Below are 26,845 nucleotides of genomic sequence, written 5' to 3'. Positions count from 1 at the left end.
CTAGGAATAGAACACGATGCGGATGAGTTCCTTGTTAAACTTTTTGACCGTCTTGATCAAACATACGATTGCCAAATCCACAAGGGAACTGTCAAAACTACAAAAACATGTCAAAGTTGCAGTTCCTCAAAAATCAAAGAACAATTCCGATCCCAAAGAATCTTAATCAATCTTGTAGATCTAGCAGAAACACAAATACGTATACAAGAGGGCATCAACAAATGGCTAATGGAACAGAAATTGCTTAATTGTGAACATTGTGGTGAAAAGTTACATGATGTCAAACGTGAATTGGTCAGACCGCCCAGTCTCCTGATAATAAATATTCATCGTAGTGCACAAAAGAGAATCTCTCTTGATAATAACATTTTTATTAACAATGAGACCTATGAGTTCAAAGCGTCTGTCAATCATCACCACCAACACTACACTACTGTTGGGTGTGTTGATAATAATCACTATATTTTTTACAGTGATGAGCGTGTTCAATTGTGCCACGGAAATTTAGAGGAAACAGAACAACAAAATTTTTCCATAAATACAGTGAGAACACCACTTGAAGAATGTGCCATTGTTTTAATATATGAACGACAATTGCATTTATAACTTAAAATTACATCCAGGAAATAAAAGCCATGTCTCTAATGGAACAAATTATATTCAGAAAACATGAGTACATGCATGTATGTAGGCACCTAACATACAACTGCTAGGCACATATAATCAATTTTGTTTACATAAATCTGATATTACAGACAAAATCATGTTCACCATCATATCAGAGATTTACGTATTAAATGCAAAGAGCGCATACGACACAATGGATGAGTCATCTTCGTCAAATCTATTTAACAAATAAACAAAAAACAAAATATCTACAAACATGTCGAGTGAATACAATCACAATAAATAGGTTGTCGGAATAAACATAGGAAATTTGTATCAAAACATAAATAGACTACTTATAACCTGTATCTTGTCGGCCCACTCTGACCCATCAACAATAGCCACGAGAGGTGTCGCCGAGCAGGGCATAGATGACAGGTCCCTCGGCAAGCGTCATCGGCTTCTTGTCTATTCGCCCTGCTCTGGCTGCATCTGTTGAAAGGCACATAAAATCGACAATTTTTACATAAATCTGAAATTACCATCATCAAATCTATTTAACAAATAAACAAAAAACAAAATGTCTACAAACATGTCAAGCAATAACAATCCCAATAAATAGGTTGTCGGAATAAACATAGGAAATTTGTATCAAAACATAAATAGACTACTAATAACCTGTATCTTGTCGGCCCACTCCGACCCATCAACAATAGCCACGAGAGGTGTCGCCGAGCAGGGCATAGATGACAGGTCCCGCGACATGCGTCATCGGCTTATTTGTCTATTCGCCCTGCTCTGGCTGCATCTGTTGAAAGGCACATAAAATCAAAAATTTTTACATAAATCTGATATTACCATCGTCAAATCTATTTAACAAATAAACAAAAAACAAAATATCTACAAACATGTCAACAATAACAATCCCAATAAATAGGTTGTCGGAATAAACATAGGAAATTTGTATCAAAACATAAAAAGACTACTTATAACCTGTATCTTGTCGGCCCACTCCGACCCATGAACTCAATCTTACTTTACTCTATGCTGGAAAATGCTGGATAACGGAAAAGCATCTTCATGGGATTGAAGGGTGATGAGTTACATGAAAGTTTATGTTGTGTGTTATGTAAATATATACACGTTTCATTGGGTTTTTGTGCATGTAAATATTGTAAAATTAATGTTGTTTGTTATGTAAATATACATGATGTTTGATTAGGTTTGTGTTAGCATTGGATATTAATTATTAATATATTATTGCATGTAAAATTGTAAATACTGTTAGATTAATGTTGTTGTGTTTTGTAAATATAATGTTCTCTAGTAATTAGTTTTTATGCTCTCCAAAATAAAATTTCGGCGGAGCATATAGTTGCCAGTTTGTCCTTCCTTCTGTCACACTTTTGTTACATTTTCTCATAGCACCTTTAAAACTTAACCAATCTCTTTCTTATATTTCCAATATTTCTATGAAAGTTAATAACAAATAATTGTTTTCATCATCAGTATAACAGGGTTTTTTTTTACTAAGAAAGTGACACCGATATTCGGCGTCTTCCCCTACCAGAATTTTTCCCCTAAAAATACCATTTCCCCTCCAAAAATATAATTTTTCGCCAAAATATAATATTTTACCCTCAAAGAATTTTTTTTCTTTTGGGAAGTCTACACTTATCCAATTTGTACCATGTACAACGATCTCTCTCTCTCTTTCTCTCGACGAACACTCAAATCTGGGAATCCCAGTGATTCTATATATAGCTCTTAAATTACGTCATGGAAACCGGGCAACTAATCGTATTAATCATGTGATTATTTTACTGGATTCCGGTCTTGCGCGAGAAGGGTGTTTCGTCAATTAATTACCGGAAACCAGTCTAATTTTTATATGGGTTATGTAAAAGCCAAGATATAAAATTTAAAACAGAAAAAAGTCTCACAATTGGCGTTCATACACGAACAAAATAAAACGTTCGGACTCGGAAAATATTAATTGCGTTGACGCATTTTTTAAGAATGAATTATCAAAAATCGTTGAAACTCAGCAGGATTCGGAAGTACATGTAATCAACATCGATTAATACTGTTGGATTATTGTGAAAGTGAAAGTAGACAATCGGCAGCTGCCGCACCTTTCCCTTCCAATACTGTAGCAGATCTAGATCGTCAACCCATTCATCATGAAATTGAAATCATAATATTGACATCGTTCCCCGGCCCCAGTTGAAAACATTTCCCATTATTAGATCAACACCTGCAACTTTATTTAGGACTTTGACTTTAATATCATACTTGTTCATGTGTTTAAGAACAAAAATGTCAGAGACATGCCTCTTTTTCTAAAAATCCCTTAAGTCTGTAGGCGAGTTATAGACATTGAAATGAACAGTTTTTATTTTTCCCCAAATATGTCTCTTTCGCGCTCGATTTTCCCCTTTTACCCAGCGTCCAGCGTCTTCCCCTTTTTCTAAAAAAAACCCCTGTACTATATGTTAATCTAGCGAAACACGAATACATTTATTTATTTTTTATTATTAATACTTGTAAAACAAATCTTTATTATGTACAACTTCTTTTTTAAATTCATGTATGTATGAATATAACACTGTATTATGTGAATTTGGAATAAGACATCAAACTGCGAATGGACATCATTTTGGTGATTTTCTCAAACAAAACTATTCATTTCATGATCTACATATATTTTGTAATACATTATCTATAATTTAAGCTTAATAAGAAATTTTCCATGACTTTTTCATTAACAGTGATTGAATTTGTATCATTTAAAGTGTATTTTGAAACCGTGTGCATGCGCGGCATGGACACAGTATCATTTCATGAGTTTGTTTTTTTTTATTAATAAGAAATCCAGTTTTGAAGTATAATCAATTTTAATGATGCTATTATATATGCAAGTATATGTTTAAAGTATAATTTGTAAAACTAAAAAAATGCAACATATAAAACTGCATATTATGCACTTTTGATAAAACACAATTTATTCCCAAATTGATGTCTTATTCCCAATTCACATAATACAGTGTTATATGATCTTTACGCGATCAATATGATATTTAAATATTCTTATTTGTTCTCACATTGACTTAATGCTTTGTATAACTATTTTGTAAATGACAAAAAACTGCAAAGTTTACGTCAATAAAACAATCTGTGTGTCTGTCTTATTTGGCATGTACATGTAGGTACCTTGCATGGACCTCTACCTTATGATGAGGTTTGAGGTCAATGGGGTCAATGTCACTGAGGCTAATAATAGATTCTAATGTCTCACTTTTTTTACAGTTTGTCATAGCACCTTCAATACCTAACCGATCTCCTTCATATTTGGCACGTATGTACCTTGCATGGACCTATACCTTTTGATTAGGTTTGAAGTTACTTGGGTCAAGGTAACTGAGGCTAATAGATTTTTCTGTCACTCTTTTGTTACAGTTTCTTAACAGATCTCTTTCATATTTGGCATGAAGGTACATTGCATGGACCTCTACCTTATGATGAGGTTTGAGGTCATTGGGGTCAAGGTAATTGAGGCTAATAATAGATTCTTCTGTCACACTTTTGTAACAGTTTCTCATAGCACCTTCAATTCTTTACTGATCTCTTTCATATTTGGCATGTAGGTACCTTGCATGGACCTCTACCTTTTGATGAGGTCACTGGGGTCTTGGTCACCAAGGCTTATAATAGTTTTTTTAGGTGGTTATTAACACATAGATTGACAAAGCCCGTCATCGGGGAGCATTCATCAGTTTCACTGATATTCTTGTTTTTAAGGCTTTTGTCAGTTGATTTTCTTAATTTTAAGTAAAATAGCATTTGCAAGCAATATCAGAAATGGAATAATTCTTTGACCGTGAAATAAAATTGTATAACTGAGCAATTGTTAAATTGCTAATAACATTTACAGGGTGCTGCATCAACGGGGTTCAAAATAATGTTGTGGTTACGGTTCCCCAACGGGGCCTTTTATTTTGCTGCGACCCTACATCATTATATTCAAAATTAAAAGCCAAAATAAAAAAAATCGCGATAAAATTAAAACTGTACTGGAGGAACGTTTTTTAGCCACGTCAACGTTTTTAACGGAGTGCGATTTTTATGCACGCACCGTTAGCATCATCGGCGAGGCACTTTATGTATTAAATGCATAGAGCGTCTGTGTTGCAATGGAGAAATCATCTTCTTTGTCAATGTTATTTAATGTTTTACGTAAATAGTAGTGCTGTGCCTCCGAACACAAGTGACACTCGGATTAATGTAGTGCTGTGCCTCCGAACACACGTGACACTCGGATTTTTTTTAAGTGCTGTGCCTCCGAACACATGTGACACTCGGATTTTTTTTTTTAAGTGCTGTGCGTCCGAACACATGTGACACTCGGAATTTTTTTTTAAAGTGCTGTGCCTCCGAACACAAGTGACACTCGGATTTTTAAACTACAAATGGGAGAAGAAGCCCGATAAGGTGATATAAGCCGAGCCTAGGAACATTGAATCGGATGGCGCCCGTTGATACCCCTGCCACTGAGCAGCTAATACGAGTTATAACTATAATTAAATGCGTTGATTCGATTACGATGCCAATCCTACTAAATTCGATTTAATTCTTTAATATATAGCCATAGATAGTAGAGTGCCCTGTACTCTGACTATTTGATACAGAAAGGTCAATGTTTTATCTTTACATGAAATAACGACGCGAGCTTTGGTTAATTATTACTTTGGTCATCCAATCAATAAGCGCGTAACAGTCTACTTTCGGACAAAGAGTAAAAATGGCTGAAAAAGTTGTGGCCAAAAAATTGTAATTATCAGATGCGCCTATGAAGCTAAAATAAAATGTGGCAGTATTTTGGGTTTCGGGATGGTAGCCCTCCCTATAAAATTACACATAAACTTTGCTTCACGTACCTGATTTACTCTATTTTTAGCTTACCTGTCACAAAGTTACATGGTGAGCTCACAGTACAGGCAATGTGTACTTTTGACAAAAACGCGTGTCCGCGGTGTTCAATTGTCCCAATGTGTGACATTTTGGGGGGGGGGGGGGGGGGCGGACACCTGAAATTGCCGCGATTGCACGCTATCGTAAACGGGAACACCCGTGATCACCGCGATGCTGCGCAGCCACCGTAAACACCTGTCTGTGAGGGTCATTCACACGTTTTAAATGTACATTTACAAAATAAAATCATATACTTTATGTACATGTTGATATTATGTGCACATTTTTTATGTGTACTTAAACTCGGGCAGTACGTTAAGTCGGAAACTGAAACTAAGCGTTTAGATGATCAATACTATTAACTTTTATGGTATTAATCAATGCAATTGCCCTTTTTGTTTTCACAAAATTGGGTTTCATTTTTCCCGATTTCCAGAAAATGACTTGTACATGTTGCATGAAATCTAAATATAGCGTGTTACAGCGTGTTTGATTTTTATTATATTCAGATGAAATGTCAATTCCAAATAATTTGCGAGCTACCCCGGTACTTGAGAAGAAATTCACTACGAAACTTTAAATCGAAATTAAAAGATCCCAATGTTGTCTGCGCTACGAAGATTTTGTGTCAAAAATAAATACACCCACGCCAATTTGTGCGCGCTTTTTATGGTTCAGAACAAAGAAAATGAAAATATCATGGGCATATATACATGTATTTATTTGTGGCTACAATTTGTAACAGAACATGAACTCTACACAACGCGCACACTAGGCGTCAGGTGATTTACGAATGTTGCAATACACCTGTTCTGATTGGGCGCTTATTTCATCAAATCTTTAAGTAGAAACATGCAGAAATTCATTTGAAAGTTTAGAGATATGGCGAATGTTGTGATTTTTGCGTTTCTATCACACTTTTATCTGTTTAAGCGAACAACGTAAAATGAACACCGCAACGAGTGGCGTTTGTTAAAGTACACGTTGCCTGTACTGTATGTGATTGTGTGTTGTCTGGCGTCCGTGCGTGCGTCTCTCAACAGTGTGTGTGAACAGTAGAGGTCACAGTTTCAATCCAGTCTTTATAAAATTTGGTCAAAATGTTTATCTTGATGAAATCTGGATTGGGATTGTTTTAGGGTTGTCTGGTAAAAAACTAGGTCACTAGGTCAAAAACTAGGTAACTAGGTCAAATAATAGAACAACCTTGTATAAACAATAGAGGTCACAGACAGACAAACAGACAGACAGACAGACTTTTTTATTCAAGACTTGCACATTGTACATCGTCTAAACACATATATTTACAACTAATATGTCAACATGTTTTCATCAAATATGTATGAAATTAAGTCAGAATGTTATCTTGATGAAATCTGGGTTGGATTGTATTTGGGTCATTTGGGGTAAAAAAACTAGGTCACTAGGTCAAATAATAGAAAAACGTTGTGTAGGCAATAGAGGTCACAGTTTTCATATATAATTCGATGAGAATGTTTATTTTGATGAAATCTGGGTTGGGATTGTATTTGGGTCATCTGGGGTCAAAAACTAGGTCACTAGGTCAAATGATAGAAAAACCTTGTGTAGACAATACAGGTCACAGTTTTCATCCAATCTTTATGAAATTTAACCGGAATGTTTATCTTGATGATATCTGGATTGGTGTTTTATTTAGTTCAAATAGGGTTAAAATCTAGGTCAAATCAACAACGACGGGTAAGACACCCCCGAACTCAGAGTTTCGGTTCGAGGGTGGGGAGGTGCCGATGTGTCACTCCTTAATGTGGCTTCCTGTGAACGCTTTGTTCTCAGGGAACGGTCCAAAGCCCGTGTAAACACAGATGGGGGAGAACACAATTTATGTGAGTAGGAATATAAACATACTAATGAAAGATTCCCAATCAATGTTTACATTTAGCATTTGTTATGCGTTATTTTGCCATTTACAGGAGACTTTTCACCCAAGAAAAACTACATCGCAGTCAGCGCACCAGGTAAAAGGCCTGGTAAATGGCCCAAATATCAGCCTCAGCGTAGTTTCTTTTCCTGTTCTTCTTAACTTTAATTTTATTTGATATTGAAATATATGTATTATATATAATATGTTTTTTACACATTTTATATAAATTCATAAATATTTAACAAAATCGTATAATCTCGCTTTAAAATTATTGTTGTTAGTTTAAAAGTTATTTAGCAGTTTTAAAGTTGTTCTGTTGACTCAAGTTGATGGTGTTTCTCCAACTGATGAGTCCCGGAAACACGGTACGAGTCGACAAAACATTAACAGTAAGTAAAGTTTGTAACTTCTGGTCATAAGCATTATTTCAATATGACCTACTGTAAGAGAAAGACGTATGGGAACCTTTTTATGCCCTCAAAGGGTGGCATATATTTTTGAACTGTCTGTCTGTCTCTCTGTCAGTCTATCTGTCCGTCCGAAAACTTTAACATTGGTCAATATTTTTGCAAATTTGAAGATAGCTACTTGATATATGGCATGCATGTCTATCTCATGGACCTGCAAATTTTGACAGGTGAAATGTCAAGGTCATTCTTCAAGGTCAAAGGTCAAATATATGGCTTCAAAGTGGTGCAGAAGGGGGCATTGTGTTTCTGACTAACACATCTTTTCTTATACCCTACTTAAAAGCAATTATTAATTAATGTAATTTTTGTGCTTGATCCAGAAGTTCACAAGTTTACTTTCTGTAATATTGGGCAGTCTGCAAAATTAACCCAAAGCCTGATTGCCAATGCGATGAAATCTCGGCTCTAGCGATAGAAAAAATGAATATATATTGCCTGAATTGCAATGAAAAAAATTCAGAGCAAATAAACCAATTACATGTTATAATCAATTACGCATTCCAGGTGTAAATTCTTACAGTGACAACGCTTAATTACTTCCCTTAGTTTTCTATCATTAGTCATCTCCCTTAGATATTATAGAGAGTGTAAAGTCTGGCTCGCCTATTTAAAAGTAATACTTTTGGTAAACTGAACTTGCATTCTACGCCGATAAATAAAATAATAGTGCGAGGGGTTTTATACATTAAGTAAAACGTTTAAATGTCTTTATTACAATAGCTTTGAAATAACGAAATAACCGTAACAGTGTTTATCATTCATATCATAAATAATGAAAATAATATTTCAAAATATTGTAAAAATCTCTCAGTGTCAGATGTGATGGAATAAAAGTTTGAAACCTGGGATACTGATTAGTTTGCAATCTTACCCCCCCCCCCCCAATTGCAATTGATATATAACGACTGTTGATATTACTTTCATAATAATGTCACTGTAAATTATTTTTTCTGGACATGAAACTCTTCTGGCTATGACATTTTAAAAGATTCATAGCCACATTGGCTATGAAGACAAAAAACTTAGTTTTGCAGACTGATATTGGGACGAAACACACCAGACGTTCGGGTCCATAATTTTCAAAATCCTCAAATATGAAATAGTTAATACGCAAATTTACTTAAAGGTTTTCCAAAATTTAGCAATTATAAATGTTTAATCATGAATTTGGTACATGTAAGTGTCTGGGGTGTCTTGGAGAGTACTTTTTTGTCAATAAGATAATAGAGCCAATGTTTGCACTATTGGTTTTATTTTCCCTAAGTATACACTGATGAAATTGAACACTTATCATAACTTATGGTTATAATAATAATATATTGTGTAGGTTGTTTAAAAAAAAGATATATACAGTCTAATAATCATATTAAGTCATAAGACATGTATTTCTTAAAAAAGAATGACATTATGTGTGTTCGCTGTAAAAATATTTTACAGAAAAAATCGACTTAAGCTCAATGTCACCCGAGTTGTTAAAGTGCATTTTGACGATATTGCCCTTGACTTTTGCCCATTTTGTAACAATGCCCTATTTTGAGAGGCCATTCTGAATTAAGTTCATGTCAAAGGGAAAAGTTATGCCTTAATAAATGAATATTACGAAACTAAACATTGTTACACTGTCGCTAATTTTTATGACACTTGATTGTTTATGGCTTAAAAAAGCTAGTGGTCCGGCCGAAATAACAACATCTGTAATTAAGTGGCCTAGGCTTAAATATAAACAATCTCTGCAAGAAGTACTGTATAGTTGCAATCATCATTTGCACAGAAAAAAATCTCAAATTTATTTGAACTCCACACTCATTCCATCACGCGAAACCCTTAAGGTGTCGCAATACTGGTATGGAATGAGTGATGTATTGGACGTCATCATTGATGACGTTCATTCGAACGAATGATAAAGGGGGCTAAGTTTCGTTAAGTTGAGGCATATAGTCGCGATTTGTGCTTCTTGAAAACTGGCCTAGCACGTTTGCTGAAATTTGACATGTATATGTACCAGAATGCGATCTACCTGTTGGCGTAGGCGTTATACCTGGGAAAAATCAAGTTTTTTGATTAAATCACGAAAAAGTTTCGCAAGTTTTACATAACCGGAATTACAAAATGCTCTATGTGGATATACCGAAACCCTACCGAAATCCCCGAAATCAAACTTTGATAAAAACAATGTTTCATTAGTGATTTCAGCGTATTTCGCAACGATCTATATTAAAATACGCAGTTTTTCAATACACAATCAATATTAATGGGGATTTCGTGGGATCTCGTGGATTTCTGAGGATTTTGGTAATTACGGGAAATTCGGTATTTCTTCACACCCGTCAAAATGGTCGACTTCGTCAGAATGAACGCTTAGAAAGTATTTACAAAAAAACATCATCTCAAACGATGTAAAGTGAACGCTACTTATCTGTTTTGTAGATAAGTATACGATCCATTGGAAAACACTAACATTTGACATAAAAAAATGCCAGTGGATATGGAAATCTTCATCGTTGGAAATAGCAGACGGCGTCGACCAATGGCGAAAAGAACGCGAGAAAGTATTAACAAAATAACATAATTAAAAATGATGTAAAGTGAACGCTAATTCGCTGTTTTGTAGATAAGTATACGATCTATTGAAAACCATAACATTTGACATAAAACACCCGTGGATATGCAAATCTTCTGCGTACCAAATACGAAATAGCAGACATCATGCGGCGTCTAATCTGAGTCTACGCTGTTTGCCAAGGCCGATAGTATAATGAATGGAAATGCACAAACTCAGCAACTGGCAAGCATATATGCATTAGTAGATTGTTTCGTGATTATTTAGAAACGACTACATAATTCTTTTGGTTCAGCCAGTGCAACTTAACAGAAATAAGTATAATAGTTTCTACACCTGACAACAATGTGCCAACTTTATACAAGGTAAGTTGTTTACATTATTTAAAATATTTCAAGCTTACAGTATACAACAATAAACAGCTGGTACAATGTAATGTCATCGTTTTAATTTTAATAAGCCCGTGGTTAATTACCCTTTTTAATCTTATGGTTCAATGCATCTCTAACACCTTCAATTGACATTCTCGGCTCGGGTACTACTTACCGGTACATGTACCCCGGGTACTCTTAACTTTACTTACATGTAGCCCGGGTACGGTAAAGAAACTTAAACATACCCGCAAATATTAGATTGTATCCGAGTTGTATATCTGCCAAAAATCCGATGTCGTTAAACATGCTAGCGATTAAAGTAAAACAATATTGTTTACCTTAAAGAAACTTCTCTTTAAAAAAAATCTGCATCAACATGCTTTTTAGTATGAGTGTTGAGAGGACGCTGTAGGAATAATCAAGTAATCAAGAATACGTCTCTGTTTGTGCTTTTATTTCCTTCATGTATAATGACGATAAGGATTGACGACTAACATTGACGGCAATGATAACAAGCATTGAAAACTAACACTAACGACAAGGATTGGCGTCTAGATGTAACATTGACGATTCTCTACAATAAATGAAATTAACAATAAAGAATGAATAATACGATTATAGTACAACAGATCTGCTATTCGAAGTATAATATGATAGCATACACTCATTAGAATAAAAGGTTTCATAAATAACAATTTGAAACATTTTCAATAAATATCGAAATATCTTATACAATATTTATTACACAGCATGAATTATTTGTTAAAACATAATATAAATACCAAATATGGTGTTCCCCATTTAACGGACCTCGCAAACCAAAAAATGTTTCTTTAAAAAAATCTATGACGGTAAAAAGTGAACGTGCGACATCGCGGAAAATATACTTGACAACGTCATACAATGACGCGACTTTAAACAATTTAAGATTTTAAATTGAATCACATTAATGATTGTAAAAATGAGTTTTGATAATACATTGTATAAATGCCATTTAACAGAAAATTGACATAAATGTAAACATAATTAATTTTTACAAAATAGCCGACAACAACCGATTTAGTGTTAAAATTCCCGGGTATGTTTTAGTATATTTACCGTACCCAGGGTACGAGCCTTACTAACTGTATTATTATTATATCTCACCGACTACCTTTACCTTGTTGTGTTTCAACCTGAAATTTATGTAAAATCCGGCTTTCTTTACTTTTATTTTTCATTCATTTGATTACGCAATTGTTGACGTATCTCGTGGAAAATTATTTGAATCTTTGGATTTTAGTGACGACAAGCTGGAAGTGTCAATTTATTTTTTACAATGAATCTAAGATGTATTTAATTTTTGTGTGTTTGTCATGCATAGTTCAGTGTTTTCCAGAAAAATTTGAGTAGCCAGTTATATGGCCGGCAACTATGCAGTAAAACCAAAGCATTTGTGACATTTACTTGATATATTTGGGAAAAGTAGCCGGCATCAAGATTTAATGTAACCGGCAAGATCGCTAGCAGCCGGTATTTAAAGAGAACACTGATAATAGTAAACTAAATCTCTACGACGGGATTACAGCTTTGTAAAATTGTTTTTTGGGTGATAATGGTTAGTAATTCATACTAATGTTATTAAAAAATATCGGCTTTAAATTTAATTTTGAGAATGGGATGGAAGAACAGGAAATGAAGAGCATACAGGGATGGAAATAAGTGGTTTACCGTGAACCCGGGGCAAGTAGATTTTGGCCTGGGCAACTCAATTTCAAAAGTTGGTAAACTTCTTTTTTTTAAAGCTTAAAACAATTCACTGCAATAAAAATTGAAATACAATTGATCACCATGGATCAATACTAGTTAAATAACATTCATTATTTAGGAATAGGACATGATTCAATTCAGGCTCATAATCAAACATCATGCATTGAACATGTGTTGTCACCAAATGTATTTAATTATCTATTATTTTATTAAAAGAATGTATAATATTCACATGTTCATATTTCTGGGCTCGTTATTCTTTATCTGGGCAACCAAAATACTAAAGATGGTTGCCCACAATAGTAAACAGTTAGTTTCAATCCCTGGCATATCATTGTATCTCTATTGTTATAAGCATTGCATTAAAGTTGTGATTGAGGTTAGCCTGTTGTTTATGGTATATTTACATTTTAGCTTGACTGTTATATATGAAATATATATAGTCGAGCTATCCTACTCAACCCGGCGTCGGCGTGCGCATTGGAATGTTTGCGTACCACCTCAAATATATTTCCTATGTCCATTGACATATTGCTTTTATATTTTGCATACTTCATTACCGACATAACCCCAATCTATAAACAAGAGCAGACAACTCATTTACTGTATCAAGCATTTTAACAGAATTAGGCCCTTTTTCACTAAGAATAATATGCATATTATTGATAAATCTATGTTAAAGTTTGCATATGACCTCAAATATTTTTTATGTCACTTGACATATTGCGTTCATACACCATGTATTTTGCTTATTAACCAACATGACCCCAATGTATAAACAAGAGCAGATAACTGTATCAAGCATTTTGTAACAATTATGGCCTTTTTTTCACTTAGAATAAGCATATAATTGATAAATGTATTATTAAGTTTGCGTACCACCTTTAAATTGCCATAACTTGTTTATTATGCTCCCCCCCCAAATTTTTTAGGGGGAGCATATAGTCGCCGCTTCGTCTGTCCGTCGGTGCAAAAATTTGTTTCGTACCCAATTTTTTTTGTACCCAAATTTATATATGTACCCTTTTTTTTTCGTACCCAAATAGTTTTTTGTACCCTAATTTTTTCGTTCCCTATAGGTTTTCATAACCAAATTTTTTTTCGTACCCAATTTTTTTTTACACAAATTTGTTAGAACCCAAATTTCTTTGAACCCATTTGTTCGTACTCAAATTTTTTTCGTACCCAAATTCGTTTTGTTCCCAATTTTTTTTGTACCCAAATTTTTATTTGAACCTTTTTTTTCGTACCCAAATAGTTTTTCGTACCCTAATTTTTTTTATAACCAATTTTTTTTCCGTACCCACATTTTTTTGTACCCAATTTTTTCGTACACAAATTTGTTCGTACCCAAATTTCTTCGTACCCATTTGTTCGTACTCATTTTTTTTTCGTACACAAATTTTTTCGTACCTTATTTTTTATTTGTACCCATTTTTTTCGTACCAAAATAGTTTTTTCGTTCCCTTATTTTGTTTGTACCCTTTTTATCGTACTCAAATTTGTTTTCGTACCCAAATTTGTTTTTTTTTCCTACCCACATATTTTTTCGTACCATTTTTTTATAGAAATAATCGATTTTCAATTTGATTTCATCTCTCCACTCATTCCATCACGCGAAACCCTTAAGGTGTCGCAACTCTAGTACTTGACGTAGGGGTACACATGTTGTAAGTTGAAAATGACAGCTATCTCATTATGTTGTCTTATGATTTAGTGACAAGCATTTAAGTTTTAACAAAACCCTGTGTGTTCTTCTAGGGTGCGTCACCTTTGAAATGCTGATTACATTTGAATCGAGGCATAAAGCGATATTTTGTCTTGTTGCTCTGCTTTTGCATTTATTTGTTGAGAACTATTTCGCGCGGCATACCCGGAAAATATCACACATAATTGTGATATCAACGGTGGCATAGAGGTGACATTCACTCCTCTTTTTTTAAATTGCACTCCTCTTTTTTCTATCTCGTGGCAACGACTTAGTAACTCGGGATCTCGAGTAAGCTATGTCGTGGCAACGAGATAGAAAAAAGAGGAGTGCAAAACTAAATAAAAGAGGAGTGCAATTAAAAAAGAGCGGTGCAGTAAATAAAAGAAGGGTGCATGAAACAAAAGAGGAGAGAATTTCGAGATCTCGAGATCCCGACATAGCTAACTCGTGGCCACGAGTTAGTCAGCCAATCAAATACTATCTTGTTCCCTCAAATTAATCAGCCAATGAAAACGTCCTAAAGGCAAGGCTCTGACATAACATAACATACTACTATTAGTACTACTATTACTACTACTACTACTACTGCTGCTGCTGTTGTTGTTGCTGCTGCTCCTGCTGCTACTACTACTACTACTACTACTATTACTACTAATACTGTTATTACTACTACAACAACAACAACTACTACTACTTCTACTACTACTACTACTACTACTTATACTACTACTACTACTACTACTACTACTACTACTACTTCTACTACTACTACCACTACTACTACTACTACTACTTCTATTACTACTATCGCTACTGCTGATACTGCTCCTCCTCCTACTACTACTACTGCTACTGCTACTGCTACTGTTGCTAGTAGTAGTAGTAGTAGTAATAGTAGTAGTAGTAGTAGTAGTACTAGTAGTAGTAGTAGTAGTAGTAGTAGTAGTAGTAGTAGTAGTAGTAGTAGTAGTAGTAGTAGAAGTAGTAGTAAAAGTAGTAGTAGTAGTAGTAGTAATAGTAGTTGTAGTAGTAGTAGTAGTAGTAGTAGTAGTAGTAGTAGTAGTAGTAGTAGTAGTAGTAGTAGTAGTCGTCGTCATAGTAATTGTCGTAGTCGTCGTCGTTGTCCGTCGGTCGGTCGTCCGTCGGTCGTCCATTGGTCGTCCATCGTCCTTCCTCCGGTCGTGGTCCGTCGGTCGTCCGGCCTCCGGTCGTTCGTCGGTCGTCCGTCGGTCGTTCGTCGGACGTCCGTCGGTCGTCCGTCGGTCTTCCGTCCTCAGGTCGTCCGTCTGTCTTCCGTCCTCCGGTCGTCCGTCGGACGTCCGTCGGTCGTCCGTCGGTCGGTCGTCCGTTTGTCGTTCGTCGTCGTCCGTCGTCGTCGTCTAAGTGGTAGTCGTAGTAGTTGTAGTGGTAGTAGATATCACAGCGCGAGGTTGGATTCAATTAATTTAATATATTTTGCTCATTTCTTTTAACAATAATACGCTAGTATTTTTATTGTCTCATCAAAGATGTGTTTTTAAAAACATATTGCAGGATAAATAGAATAGCAAGCCTCGCCGTGTTAACCACTCTTAAACTCGTCGGATAAATCCACAATAACACTAACATATTATTATCTTTATGATAGACAGAAATAAAACGAACAAAAAGTCAGTATTTACATATCTCTTTGATGTTAAACCTTTTATTTAGCCCTTAAATTTGTTTTGTACATGAATATAAATGTTTTTTATTTGGCTAAATGTTAATGTATGCTATCTCAACAAATAATGCATCTTCAATTTTATTTAACATAGGAGTACTTTAAATACTCGCAACTATTTGTTAAAGGAACACTTTTAGTATTGTTTTCCTCGCATGAATTTGAATATACATGAGTTTATATACACTAGATTTAATATGGCATGATAATATATTCAGTTATCAGATGACATTGGTCCTAAATGTTGCCATATTTGCGCAGGTTTTTGAGAGCTGTTTTCAAATTACCCTTACGCTTACTTTTACTAGTTATATTTGTTCGCTAAAAAAATAATGAATATCACCAAGCTATTTATAGAAACATAGTGGTTAAAAGTTTTAAGCTTAAGGTCAGTTTTTGGCATATTTATGTTCTAGAAACATATTTGGCATTTCACTTTTCCAAATTGTACAATAACACCCCTGCATTCTTTAGCTGCCCAGATTTCTCACATATGAGGGTAAATTATTTGTTTGGTATTGTATAAGCGTGTGTATGGACATAGTTTTGAGAAGATACAACGGTCTATACCGTTTTTCTACAGGCCTACAACTGACATTTAGCTTTGGACAAACATATTTATTGTGGTCGAATCTGTCCTTCTATTTTCAATAGGGCTGCTATAAATGTAACTTAATTGTCTGTATATCTTATGTAGAAACATCGCATAATTGTTTAAAGTATGCTTATAGACGCCGATAAATGTTAAACCTATTAAATATGCTGAAAACAATAATACTTATATTATTTTTAGCTTTCCTTAATATATCATGTCGGCAGAAGCAAATTTTTTAAGGGGGGCATGTCAAGATTTATTAATAGCAGTAGAAACCAACAAATGCATCAGGTCAGCATAGGTTTTTAGTAAAATCTAAACGATTGATACCAAATTGTATAATTATTCTGTGGTAAAGGTGTGAACAGTTGAGTAAGTTAATCACCATACTACGTGCAAAAGTATACACAGTTGGAAATGATCATCGTCCTCTTCAATGGAGTACGGTAATCATGTGGCAAACGTGTGAATAGTTAAGTATGGAAACAAGTTTTCGTTGTTGAGATATTATGTTAGGTTCAGTACTGTAATCCTAACTGTGTTAAGGGATGGAAACTAACGTTTTACACGGGCAACCATCTTAAGCATTTTGGTTTCCCAGCTAAAAACTTCGAGCCCAGTACCATCTGCATGTAGTGTCATGTGTAACTAATTCTGCCTTTAATTTAATACAATAATAGATAACTAAACAACACAATTGCTAACGTGACACATTGTCTGTGTAAAATGTTGAAACATCTCCTTGGCCTTTGTATTTGAATATTCTTAAAACAAATAATCCACAGTCACCAGTTTTTGCCCAGCCGGACTACTAACTATTGAATTTGAGTTGTCCAGGTCTAAATCTTCTTGTCCCGGGCACACCGTCAACCACTAATTTCCATCCAAGGTGTTGAATATGTGAAATTTGAAAATGGCAAAGACCTCATACTGTGACAAGTGTGAACGATTATATGATCACATTGTGGGGGAAAAGATAAATATCACTTCATATCTTGGAAAAAGTTTGCAAAGTAAAGCATTGTCTCAATCTGTGGAAAATTGCGAAAATATTAGTACAGTTATCATTTATCATGTTCAAAAAGTATTATTAAATTTTAAGGAACAAACTGCGAACAGTTGAGCAGCCTCTCTTATCGCGAAGAGATAAGAACATATATATCTTTAATCTGTGGAAAGCTGTAAAAAAGTTTTTGGACCATAGTGTGGTATTGGAAAAAGTTAATGCTGTGAGAGGTTCACATATTGTTTTGTTCTCCATTAAAATAAAGTGAATAGGAATGACATGTTTGTTCAATTTCAAAATACTGTGAAGGCAAATTCCAAACAACTTACATAAATAACAGTTTCAACACATCGGTCTCAAAATCATTTTGCTTATTGCTAGAACTAATGAATACAAATGAACACTTATAAATCTAAGAATGTCGTCAACCTCAATTATATGGCAGCTACGCAAACCTGACCTACCGTGATAATCAAAATTAATAGTTGATAAAAAAATCATTTATAATAATAAAAGGTTTATAATACTTTTTCTGCTTCTTTCCAGTACGGTCTTTGGCTTCAACTTCTTCTTCTTCGGCATTCAGGTAAGCGTAAGCAAGAATATCGGCTGCTCTGTTCGATCCCTTTATGATCACGGTGGGAGTATTGTTCTGTATGGCATGATGGACAGTCTCAAACGTGTCTGCTCTCCCTCCAAGAACCAGCTGAACAATGGGAACCGATACAGCATCTGAACATAAAGGTCATGTAGAGATATAACATTTAAGTTTGTTTCATTAATGTTTGTGATGGCCGAACTTACCGACACGCAGGCAACATTAATTTTATTATACAGATAAGTTGATGCAAAACAAATTTTAGGGCTAAATAAAAGATTTAACATCAAAGAGATATGTAAATACTGACTTTTTGTTTGTTTTATTTTTTGAAAGTTTGCAACTATTTATTCATAAGAATATTATATTTATGAACGCCTGCCACATAGAAACCTGCTCTATTACATAGACAAACCTATTTTGCTCATAACAACAGGTATTGTTTTAATCGTTTGACTATTTAATATGAATGTAATGGAGGTTTAATTCAACTTTCATGTATCAGATAATAATTCCTTCAGAAAAGAAACAAACTTTCACATGTAGCAAACAAAACAAGGCGATGTCAATCAAATTCCATCAAGGGTATTTACGAATTTGAGGAAAACACACTCAAAACTTACTTTCCCCAGTCTCCGTCTTCATGTGAGCAATCTCCTTCTCAAGTTTAGAACGGAATGGAATTTCCACATCAAACTTGTGTTGTGTAGCATTGTCCACGAGGATGAAGTGCGAGTGGTTTGGGTCAAGGAAGATTTCGTTTGGTTTCTGCTTTTTTTCTATCCTGTAGTTTGCGGGCCTGAGACCTTCACTCTGAAAAGGGGAAAGTTTCATTTATAATTGATAATAACCCAAACAGACAATTAATACCAGGACTTTAAAAGCTTAACTTATTTCACATATATGTTTAGCTACTTTTAGGAAGACAGTTAAAGTGCAATGTTTGTTTTCAGCAATAGTACCATACAATCAATGTTTACAAGACAAGACAACACACAAAATCGCTGCTATAGAGCCACTTTAATTATGTCTTCTGTACATGTTTATCCTTTGGAGAGCTTGTGGCATGCAGTTAGCCGCCCAGAGTTTTTAAAACTGAAATGTGACCATTTGGATTTATAACAAACGTTTACAGCGAAAACTAGTGTAAATTATGATCGTATTAACGAACGAAAATTTTATACAGTATGAATTTTAACTATCTCTTTTATAACACTCTAAAACAATTATTATTTTGTTTAAATGTACATATATTATTAGAATCTATCCATGGCAAAACATGCAATACATTCTTACATTACACGTTTTTTATTTCGACAAAGAAGACAATCAAGTGTGGATTTTTATGGGCATATCATTATGTTTTATAAATAAAACATTTATTGGAAATGACCACTGAAGTTCACATGCTAAAACTTAACATATTAAAATTGTTACAAATAAATGTTCATGTACAAAATAATTCATAAAGTATTCATAGTAGAAAACTAAACCCCATAATAGTCATTTGTACATAAGACATTGAAAATAACACACATTCTCCTCAATGAGCGACTCCTTGTTCTGAATGCAGCCCCAGGGCGCTATTCCAATGGCGATGGCCGGGTTCGTGGACGTAGAAGCAACCCTAAACTCCTTCACTGCCTCCCCCACGCCACGACCCACACCAGCGTGTATCCCTCCTGTCACTATCCAAGCTCCTTTTAAACGAGGCAATGACAGGGCTTTTACATACACATCAATTTGTAGTCACCAGAAGTTGGAAATTCCATATTCTGGTATAAGATGTTTGGTATATTTTGATAAATAGACTAATACGTAACGGGGTACTGTTAACGTGGCTGCTTATATCTCTGTATTCAACAAAAATCACTTACAGAGGTCAATATTTTAAAATAAATTTTCCTATTTAATCAAAACCATTTGACCCCTCAGGCATAGCCATTTCTGACCAAGGGCACAATTTGAGCAGACTTTAAAGAGTAACACTAAAGAATGATACATTTTAAATCTGAGAGCTTTTGGCCTCGTTGTTTGAAAAGAAAAGTTTTTCCAGCGATTTTAAACGGTGTACATAGTTATTACTCTATAAGCTTCATTTAACAAAAAACAGTTTGTAGAGTACACAATCGGATGTTACAACCAAATATTCAACAATGTTGGCCTAGGGGTTTCATTTGTGTGTGTTTTTTCACTTAACAATGCATTATTCAGTTCTGATGACCTATATTCAGTCAATGTGGCGATTTATATAACTCCGAAATATATTCACAAACGGATGACTAAATAGTGTGAACGTTCATGAATTTTTTTTGGAAATGCTGTTTTAGAAAACCTTGACGACAGATGCAAAAACGTTCTTTCAAATAAATATCAAGCGATACTAACCTAACCCTTAAATAGCAATTTTATTGCATTTTAACACTGAATTGCACAATATTATGTGGCTTACAAAATTTGTTTGATACAGACACACGTACGACGAAAAAAATGCCACAAAAAGCGCACCATGGGCACGTTTTGCTGAAGTGAACTGAAATATTATATAAATGTATTTTAACATTTAACTCAAAGCGTTTGAACGCTCAAAGACTGTATTTTCGATGTAAGGTTATGTTCAGATATTAACATATTTTCGAGAAAAACTACTTTTCTGACATATTTCTTTAAAGTCAGGTAATTTATTGGTGACAAGTTGCTATTTTTTTATTACCTTTTACATGTAAAGATAGTATAACATGTAAATGATTCCACAATGCAGAGCAATCAACAGAATATGAATAAAATGTATGTGCAAGATTGACCTTAAGCGAATAGTGTGTGGCCAGTTCTCTAACCATCTCAATGATATTGAAAGCAGTGAAACAGGGGAGGTCACTGCGCTAGTTTGAGGTCAAAAGCGATACACGTTTGAATTTGTGGCACTAAAGACTACGGTTATCGCAGGTGTCTACAAACGCAAGCATTATTTCTCACAATCCTACCTGTGGTGAGAGAGATCTTCATGAGACCTCGCCTCAAGGTGTCACGAAGTCGCTTATCTAGCATGAAGTTGTTTGCGCCCCCAGTGACTGAAATTAGCAGTGTGGGCTTGTCGAGACCCCACACGCTCATTAACAACTCCAGCATGCGACTCATCTTTGTATCCACGTCCACACGGATGTACTGTTTGTCGACAATGTAACAAATGTGAGACTCATCTTTTGTAAACATGTCAGGGGCAAACATTAAACTGGGCTCCCTCTCTCTGGCTCAACATTTGGCAAAATTCATTTGACTAAATTGTTAAAATGTGTCTTATTACATGTGAGCCAAAGGTCTTGAGTACCTCGCTGTCGAGATATGGAATCACATGACATACTATTTAATTTGACGTCTGCAAATACTTACATCGAAGTAAGGGGGTGCAACAAAACTGGAGAAAAAATTGCTTGGCAATAATAATCATTATTTTAACTTGTTTGAAATTGGCTTCATTCGATTTTGATTTTAGTGTTTCATATGACGTTCTTTTCTCTTTTGCCAAACGACTATCTATGATTTCAGCACATTGATTGGTATTACATTCACGTACCTTTCCAATGTTGCCTCCGTATCCAACAAACTCGATCTCTCCAAAAGCATTTGTCATTTTCTGTTTGGAATGCTTCTTGTAATCCCAATTCATGTTGGGACCAACGGGTTTGTCCTTTGCACATTCACTGTGCTGGCTTAGCTTGTAAGCACACTTGCAGTTTTCACCTTCTTTACTGATAAAAACAAATAATTGAACAGGCTAGTTGAATGTCGATCAAGAGATTTGTTTATTTTGAAGGGCTGAGATCACCAGATTTGTGATTATTACACATTAAAGTGATACAATAAGTAAATAAATTACCATGACCAATCAGTTAATTTTCATAGTTAATTTTCACAATTCTCTGAAGCTAAGAATTAAACAAAACAATTTGATTTAATTATGTTGCTGAAAAGGCAACACAGCTCAGTTGCGACCGGTAGACAAACAAGACAGTTTATCCAGTATTTGTATATTGTCAATAACTTATGCGAATACATGAATATGTACGAACACACTCGTGAAATAATAATGTTAAGGACATAAAGGGCCAGTTTAATGTTTTATAGACCATTCATATTTTTAAAATTTAGAATTAGCTTTTTATATATGTCAACTGATGAACATAATCGGTCTAACGTTAAAGTTTAAGAAACAAAACACTCAAGACTGCGATAAGATTATCTTGGTAAACCAACATCCTTTTCATTTCAAAACAGGACGTGCACTTACTTTTAACACACTTGTTTTTTTCCGTTTGAACAATACATGAAATGTGTTTTGATTTATGTTTCAAAACAATGAAATAAAAAATGACGAAATCGGAGTTCCTACATGTAAACAACATCTCAATAAAGACTAACAATATAATACAATTTAACTTCTACATTAACGGAATAATTTCATCATAGTATGCACAGTTATTTCATCACAACAACCAAGTCAATTCACCTAAACACACTGTACCTCAAAGCGAAACTCTCTATAGACCGAAATCCTCTAAATTACGAACAGATGCTCTGGTCCCGTTTCCCCCTATATATTTGAATGGACTACATGTGTATGACAACGAAAAAATGGATTCCTATAAAAATGGAAAATATATTTGTTTTACAAAAATTCACTTTGCAAAAACGTATGAATAAAGTTGATAAAATATATTATTATAATAAATTACAAATTATATAGAAGCAAATAGCAACAAGTCAGAAAATAATAAACAAGGAATCGACTTAGGAGGTAACCAACTGCGCTATCCTGATTGGTAAATAACCCTGTCCAACCAATGGATATAGAAAATAGAAAATCAAAATTATGACATTAAAATGCAAACATTAAAAGGGCTAAACAATCAATCCCAAATGATATACATATATAACAAAATGCTAATTAATGTTGTTCACAGAAGCGGCCTATTTGGTGGCTTTTTTATTGACCTAGTCCCTTTCATGGGCGAAATAAAGCGGTCTCTTATATGTTCCGATAACAGACAGTCATGTGAAGCGGTTCATTGCTTTGTTTCAATGCACACATTTGCCTCGGTAAACCGAAAAGGGTGGGAAATTACGCAAAACACAACAACAGTTGAACAGTTTTCGATTTTTAGGCCCCGCTTTGGGATTCGGACCACCTAAAGCGATACCTATGGAAAAAGGTTTTACACTATATTGCGACTCTATATAAGAATGTATAGTTTATAGTTAAATGAAATTGAATTTCATATACAATTATTTAAAAAACAATAGTTATACTTTCTAACTATAGTTAAACGTAACAATTATTTGTGGTTTAACATTTTCTCTACTTATGCTTTAAAAATGTTATGCACATTACAATATTGTATAATTTATTATGTTCAAACTAACACATAAATGGGTATAAAATCTAACAAAAAGTATAGACACTGATCACATTGATTACTATCCATGTACGTGTTCAGAAACCTCATATTTGCTTCTTAGGTCCCAAACAAATGACGATGAAGTTTACGTTTACGTTATTTTCTCTGCAATGCATTTCGGCATGATACTCAAGGCTAAAGCGTTTTATAATTAATTTAAATAGTAATTATGTAACAAATAATTACATTTTTGTTATAATATAACATATTGAAATAAATCTGAAGGACATATGCACATGTTTTATTGCGATTACCTTTAACTCTTAGTAAATTACACCTTCCTGAAAACCGGACATTTGGTCCGGTCGAGTTTGTGCTTGGTATAACGGGTTTTCACTCGGACCCATCCAGAACAACAACTATATACATTGACCACAATCTAAATTCATCATCAAAACCAAATCAAAACCAAATCATATAATAACAGAATCCAAACAAAAAACATCACAGAAATCATATAATAATACCACGTCAGTCAACTTCAACAAAACAACATAATTTAATCCAAGCAACTAAATAATATTATCAAAGCTCCTAATCATTTCACCACACTTACTCAGAAGAATCAGGTATAAAATAAGAACACTCCCGCATTTTGATATGCGTTCGGATCCATCTCGTCTCCTCGTCCATGTTCTGAAATTACAAGCAAAAAGATTCAATAGACGACAACTTGTTTGTAACAAATATCTGACTGTATTATATATAACAACAAGTGTTTTTTTAGAAACATTGAATAGTGATGGCCCTGCCATTACTGCTTCTAAAATATAACGAGAGGTCAAGAGGTCGATCACGTGAGACTGGAAGACGCTTATGGTTCTAAGCAGGTTTTCGTTTGTGTCCATTACACTACTATAACTTAACCGAGATATCATAAGAACAAATGCACTAAGCAATTATGATGAAGTTTGGGCGAAACATTTTACTTCTTAAGTTGCCACAACATTCCACTATAGCTATGTAATGAACGGCCCTATCCACGTGCTGTCAAAACGGACCGGAATCATTTTTAAATTAATCTTAGATATAATTGAAGCAAATGTTTCGATACGGTTTAATGAATATAGGTAAAAATGACTCTTAAAATGTTGACAACTTTTTAATGTAGCCATATTTTTAAAAATACCCGCCTACTTGAGACAATGTTTTGAAACGGACATAAACCATTTTGTAATTCCGCTAACATGTCAATTGAACAAACGTTCTGAGCAAGTTTCGTGGGGGTCGGAACGAAAATGTGAATTCTAGAGTGTTCTCAAGGTTTTATTATAATAAAAACTGGCACGTCCCCCGGCAGCAATTAATGCCAACGGACCAGATAATTTTCCCAACTTGTCCCAGATATCATAAGAACGAATGTTATTCACAAATTTCACAATGATTGGGCAAAACGTGTGACTAGAGTGTTAATAAGGTTTCACTATCGCTATGTAAAGAAAACGGACATAGTGACCTATTGTATTAACCCATCCATGCTTCTAACCCTGCCGATATGCCAGTATGACAATATGTCGGTCAATAAATGTGGCTTGTAGAATGTTCACAAGTAATATGTTGACGACAGACAACGGACGGCACATGAGGCACGACGAACGACGGACAAAAGGTGATCACAAAAACTCACTAAAGCTAAAATAGGTGTATGCAGAATGTAAACATGAATATTTAAATATCTATAACAACCCACTGAATGAAATTTCTTCATTTCTGCCATGACGCCACGGAATTTTTCCTGTATCGAAGGACTTCTCTCATAACTTGACTCATTTGAGTCAATTCTATCTGACTCCATCCTTATTGTATTTATCACGAATAAATATTCCAGTAAATAGAAGGCCCCTTAGTGTTTGATTGCATTAATTTATTTTATTTCATAGTATACAGACTTAACATTGCACAAAACACAGATGAACGTTTACTGTGACAGTTGAAAACAAAGCACTTCTTTACATAAATTTAAGCTTTCATCTGCATGACACAATAACAGCATATCATGCTACACAAGCTTATTACTAAACACCATGTTCCTATTCTAGTTTACATTGGTTTTAATGCGTTGAAAGAGCATATACAATTGACGTTTACATAGTCAATACGACACTTAAAATGGTTAATGAAACAACAGTGTTTATCTATCACGTTAATACTACGCGAAATCTGTAAGTGCGGCAGCCTTTACGAGAAGTAAGTATTGCACACTTGACTGGCAAGCACACATTAATTGCTATTTATAGGAACAATTTGAAATGTTAACTTGGTTTAAAAAAAACAGTGTTAGCCTATCTAAATGTAAGCAATACTTATCATTTCGAACTTAATTTAAAAGTATATACCTACATAATATGTTGTCAGTATTTTACTGTGCATGCGTTCGATGTATTTTCCCAGTTGATTGTGAATGTATTAGTATACAACCACCAGTTATTGGAGTATGTTGCAAGTATATTGTCTGCCTAATACCAGATCTGGAAACATTATTACAATAATCAAGCATTGAAGTGGCAGATAATTTAACCCTGAGTGAAGTATTTCATTATGACGTATATAATAAATTTCAGGCCTTTAACATTCACAAAGAAATTGTTATGACAACAGGCTGATTATACGCATCAGTTTTTGACATACCTGTACCCAAATATATGCAACCCGACGTTCATGCCACGCTTCGTCTATTTTCGCGACAATATTTTCTTATACAGTATAACTTATATTCTTATAACTGTACAGTAATTTTCTAAACTAAACTGTAACATAAATACTTCGACAGATGATATAAGTGCGAACATTAAATAAATTACTAACTCCATTTATTTGTGGCGAAACTTTCTCAATATTTACATAAAATATGTTTGTCTCCGCTGAAAATGCGTTGTTCTGGAACTATCAATACTTGCAACTGAAATATCATCAAGTGTGACCTTGTTAAACTGTTTTGTTGCTTTATTATGATGGAACATTACTGGACTGTATAGAAAATTCAATTATTATAACGAGTCTACGTCTGTATGTGTGTATGCAAAAGGTAATAACGGCATAAATAATATCAGATGTTCAAATACTGTGAAAGAAAAGTGAAATAATCAGCTTTTTTGTTATAGATGTATGTCAACCAGTGCGTTTGAAAAAAAGTAATGTACAGGT

General features: G+C 34.4%; 1 protein-coding gene across 1 annotated transcript; it reads right to left on the bottom strand.

Moving 5' to 3' along the window:
- On the bottom strand, positions 1-25,854 carry LOC127852438 (transient receptor potential cation channel subfamily M member 2-like). Its single transcript, XM_052386393.1, has 8 exons — positions 25,392-25,854; positions 24,258-24,337; positions 21,820-21,994; positions 21,230-21,410; positions 19,782-19,945; positions 18,869-19,058; positions 18,175-18,379; positions 1-97 (listed from the first exon to the last, which is right to left on the bottom strand). Exons 1-8 carry the CDS (start codon positions 25,494-25,496, stop codon positions 1-3), a joined length of 1,197 nt encoding a protein of 398 aa, XP_052242353.1. The 5' UTR covers positions 25,497-25,854.
- Positions 25,855-26,845: the final 991 nt, after the last annotated feature.

The sequence above is a fragment of the Dreissena polymorpha genome, chromosome 12 (assembly GCF_020536995.1).
Source record: "Dreissena polymorpha isolate Duluth1 chromosome 12, UMN_Dpol_1.0, whole genome shotgun sequence".
NCBI classification, from domain to species: Eukaryota; Metazoa; Mollusca; class Bivalvia; order Myida; family Dreissenidae; genus Dreissena; species Dreissena polymorpha.
This window is presented reverse-complemented; position numbering and strand designations above follow the sequence as displayed.